The sequence below is a fragment of the Puntigrus tetrazona genome, chromosome 1 (assembly GCF_018831695.1).
Source record: "Puntigrus tetrazona isolate hp1 chromosome 1, ASM1883169v1, whole genome shotgun sequence".
Lineage (NCBI taxonomy): Eukaryota > Metazoa > Chordata > Actinopteri > Cypriniformes > Cyprinidae > Puntigrus > Puntigrus tetrazona.
The window spans coordinates 2663740-2666239 of NC_056699.1; the positions used below are offsets into that span (position 1 = coordinate 2663740).

A 2500-nucleotide genomic window follows, 5' to 3' on the forward strand; every position below is an offset into this window, starting at 1 on the left:
CAATGACCTGTTGTTTAGTTTGTATTGTTTAAGGGTCACTATTCTTATTGTTCTTACAGACGGTTGAGATGTTAGCTGATGCTGCTTTACCAAATGATTCAGATACACACTTTCCATCTGCTGGTCTAGAAAAAAAGAAGCATCTGCTGGTTAGGGATGTTTCGAAGCATAGCTGCTGGTTTGATCCTGAACAGGACTAGTTTAAAGCAGCTCAAACCAGCTTATGCTTCTTTTATTGAACAGGGGAGACGCGAGACACATCTACAGACCACAGGATTACACCGATTGTAGAAATGTGAAAAATGAGTGTCTGTGTGGATCTTTTACAGCACAATCATTCATGTTCTGCTCACACACACTCCAGCAGATCTTCTCTCTATCTGCATGATCTTCCTGTCGCTCTGCTTCACCTCGATCTGTCTCTCTGTCTCTGTCTCTGTCTGTCTCTCCAGGTCAGACAGATTTGGCCGATGATCTTCTGCCTGGGTTTAATGTGGAGATTGTTCCAGGTATGCGCTTTTAAACACAACAGCCTCTGTTTTCTCCTCACTTCCTGTTCTCTAACACTTTAATTCCCCTGTGATGTCATTTCCTGGTAATCACAGTAACACACACCAGTCAGAGCCGCTGTTGGATCTCTGTCACAGATGTTCTGTCTCGTGTGAAGTGCTTTACACCATTGCAAGGATCAAATCAGGTAGGAATAGATCCTAAACCCAGCAGAGGAAGCTTTTCTGTTCTGTGTGTTGTTGGGTTTGTTGTGTGAGATTTGAGTGGGATTGACTCCAAACACAGGAAGCCCATCATCAGTGTTGAGAGCGAACGAGAGAGATTACTCATGAGAGATGACTGTGGCAGCTGATTCAGATGAAGAGCGTTCATCTCTGATCTTCTTGCAGTGAAGACTAAATGAATGTGTTTCTATCAGAACCTCACAGGTTCTCAGTGCCGCTGGTGGCAAAGGGGTTCCAGTTGCATTTTATCTGATTGAAATAGAATATTGCTTATATTTGTATTTATTTTGAGAAATATAAAGTCTGATTTGTGCTTTAAACATGAATGTGTTGAATGATGCTGAAAACATTCACTAAAAAACCTGTCGTTCTCCTCAGAGACGCTGTCAAGGCCATTTGAGCGTTTGTGTGTGTGTGTGTGTGTGTGTGTGTGTCACCCCAATGAGGAAACAAGCGTATAAATCACAGAGTGAAGTGTTGCCTGTAGTTTTCTGTGAGGGGTAAGGAGCTAGAAAATACCTTGTGTACAGTACAGACCCCAGTACATCTATAGAGAGATCCCATGAAGCATGACAACCAGTATGTGGGTGCATTGTAGTTATTTTGTGATTTTTTTTTTTTTGTCCTCCATGGTACTACAGCGCTTCTAGTAGTTCAACCATAAACTGTTCAAAGTGCCCTGTTTCCTGAGAAAGAGGATTGTTTGTTTGGGAATCCTGTTTGTTCAGTCTCTATCTGATCTCAGACGCTCTCACTAACACCGGTCTTGAGATCACTGAAGGCCATCTTCAGTAGAACATTTACATGTTAGTGAGTAGTTTCATGTTTTAAGAGTTTATTTATTATTTATTTTTGGGGAACCCTAGCACTGAACAGTAATAAATACAGGAAAATACAGTGATAGTAATGTATAATGACAAGATTAAACACTCAATTTTTAATTGAATGCAGACACTGTCTCTGTAATCAAATCAATTATAGTCGCTAGAAATAAAGTGTCCTCAACTAAACAAACCAGAGGCGACAGCGGCATCCATAAAGAATGGAGAAAAAAACCTTGGGAGAAACCAGACTCAGTTGAGGCCAGTTCTCCTCTGACCGGACGCCCAGAACTTAATTTACAGTTCAATTTTAAACACAGCTATGTCAAACTTATTGTGTATTTGATGGACATTTTTTTTTAACTATTAGCATTTTGCATATTTGAGATGACTGAATTGTGAAGAATGACTTCCACATGAAAACCAGAAACATTTGGGCTGAAGATGTGTTTATCACATTCTTTCATGAGTGATTTATTATTTGTGGAACACATTCCTCATGGAGATCCTCTCCTTACTTCTGAATGCATGTTGCAATTTGTTTTAATGTATGTCTTAATCACTCGTGTTTGCTGACTGCACTCATACATGCATTCATCCATTTTCCAAAGTGTCCTGTAGATACCAGAAACACCCTGAATGGTTCGGAACATTATGTTGTGATTTTGATCATTTATGTTCCTGTTGTTCTGAATATTCTATGACTCTAATTGCTGTGAAAGGGACCATGGCATGAGAAATCAAATTTCTCCTCATCTTTTGGTTCATAAGACGTCCTTCACAGGTGCACAACGTAAATAAACATGTCTTCAAACACATCAAGCAGTAGTTTTCTCATCACCATTGGCCCCGCCCACAGTCGTTCAGGTGATAACTGCTTGATAATTCTGAAAGTGAGCATCAAAAGCAAATAGAATTCACAATCACTGCTTCTTGTCATTCCAA

The 2500-nt window shown here is 40.0% G+C and overlaps 1 protein-coding gene across 5 annotated transcripts in view; it reads left to right on the forward strand.

The window, feature by feature from the left end:
• The window catches only part of LOC122351317 (immunoglobulin-like domain-containing receptor 2), a 19897-nt gene that overhangs the window by 7607 nt on the left and 9790 nt on the right, over window positions 1-2500 (forward strand). For 4 of the 5 annotated variants that reach the window (XM_043248288.1, XM_043248297.1, XM_043248309.1 and 1 more), the window contains exon 4: window positions 453-509. The exons of the other annotated variant lie outside the window; for it this stretch is intronic. In XM_043248288.1, the coding sequence (XP_043104223.1) occupies window positions 453-509 (57 nt within the window). The remainder of the gene's footprint in view (window positions 1-452; window positions 510-2500) is intronic. 5 annotated transcript variants of the gene reach the window in all.